The following is a 1,296-nucleotide window of genomic DNA, read 5'->3' on the forward strand; positions in this document are numbered from 1 at the left end:
GGGGGCGGCTCACCACGGCGCTGTCCTGCACCGCCGCAGGGCTGTGGGCGCTGTGGGGAGCCCAGCAGCGGGGGGGGGAGAACATGCATTTACGCATTTACCTCCAGAGCCTCTGCGGTGCAAGGGACTGGGGGGCTCCCCGGCCCCCCCTTTGCACGAGGAACCCCCCCATCCCCGCTGCCCCCAGCGGTGCCCGGCCCTGCAGCGCTGTCCCAGCCCCTGTGGGGCGGGTGCCGTGGGGCGGGGAGGGCAGCGGGGCACGGGGGCCCCCGGCTCAGTCCGGGTAGATGATGAAGCCAGAGAAGGTGCTGTACTTGTTGGTGTTGCCGCCGTGCACCTTGCCGCCGTCCAGCTTGACGAATACCTCGTCCCCCACGTCCAGGTGCAGGATGACGCTGTTGCTGGCGTAGTCGTAGTTCTGGTCGGCGTCCTGGGCGATGGCGCTGGCCCGCACCTGGGGGCACAGCCGTGAGCCAGGGACCCCGAGCCCAGGCCGGGGTGCTGAGCTGGCAGGGGGGGACGGTGCTGAGCCAGCCCCCCTCGGCCTCCGCTGCCCATCGCCGCTCAAGGTCATGCAGCCCGTCTGCGGCAGAGCCGGGCCGTGGACCCAGGCGTCCGGGCTCCCCAGCTGCTCCCGAACTGACTCCAGCCGGGGCCCTCCCCACCCTGGCCCCCGCCTGCCCCGAGCCCTATGGGGACCGGGGTCCCGATGAGCATGGGGGATCCCAGCAATCATGGGGGTCCCGGTGAGCAGGGGGGTCCCGCAGCCCCCAGTGTGGCTGCAGAGATTTTGGGGTCGGGGCTGCCCTGGGGCTGCCCCCCCTCACACACCCCGGCGCTGCCCCCCGGCGTTACCGGGTGCTCCCGGGGCCCCCGGGGAGGGAGGCAGCTCCCAGCGGAGCCGGCAGCGATCGCGGCGGATCGACGCCTCGTTTATCCCTGATAAATGGAAAACGTCGAGCGCGAGCGCGGCCGCGTCCTCGCCGCTAACGGAGCCGCCGGGCGGGTCCCGGCTGGGGCTGTGCCCCGACGGGCTCGGCGGAGCCCCCCCTCCCTGCCGCTCCCGGGTTTTCCTCCCGGGACAGAGCCCCCTGCCCCCGCGAGCACCGGCGGTGCCGTCCCGGGCTGCCCGCGGCTCTGGGGGACCCGGCCCGGCCCGGCCCGGCGGCGCGTTTTGCGGCCGGTGCCCCGGGAGGCAGCGGAGATGCCGGGCGGCCGGGATGGAGCTGCGCCCGGGGCCGCTCCGCCGGGCACGGGGCGGGGAGCCGGGATGGGAGAAACGGGAGGGGGGGGAGC

General features: G+C 74.8%; 1 protein-coding gene across 1 annotated transcript; it reads right to left on the minus strand.

Moving 5' to 3' along the window:
* Positions 1-274: 274 nt before the first annotated feature.
* Positions 275-736, minus strand: C1QL4 (complement C1q like 4). The gene has a single exon (XM_026055453.1). It carries the CDS (start codon positions 734-736, stop codon positions 275-277), a length of 462 nt encoding a protein of 153 aa, XP_025911238.1.
* Positions 737-1,296: the final 560 nt, after the last annotated feature.

This window comes from Apteryx rowi, unplaced genomic scaffold (assembly GCF_003343035.1).
Source record: "Apteryx rowi isolate R43461 unplaced genomic scaffold, aptRow1 scaffold_999, whole genome shotgun sequence".
Lineage (NCBI taxonomy): Eukaryota > Metazoa > Chordata > Aves > Apterygiformes > Apterygidae > Apteryx > Apteryx rowi.

Excerpts from the sequence above, each read along its gene's own strand:
- C1QL4 (XM_026055453.1), bottom strand. The coding sequence starts at position 736 with ATGATTGCTGGGATCCCCCATGCTCATCGGGACCCCGGTCCCCATAGG.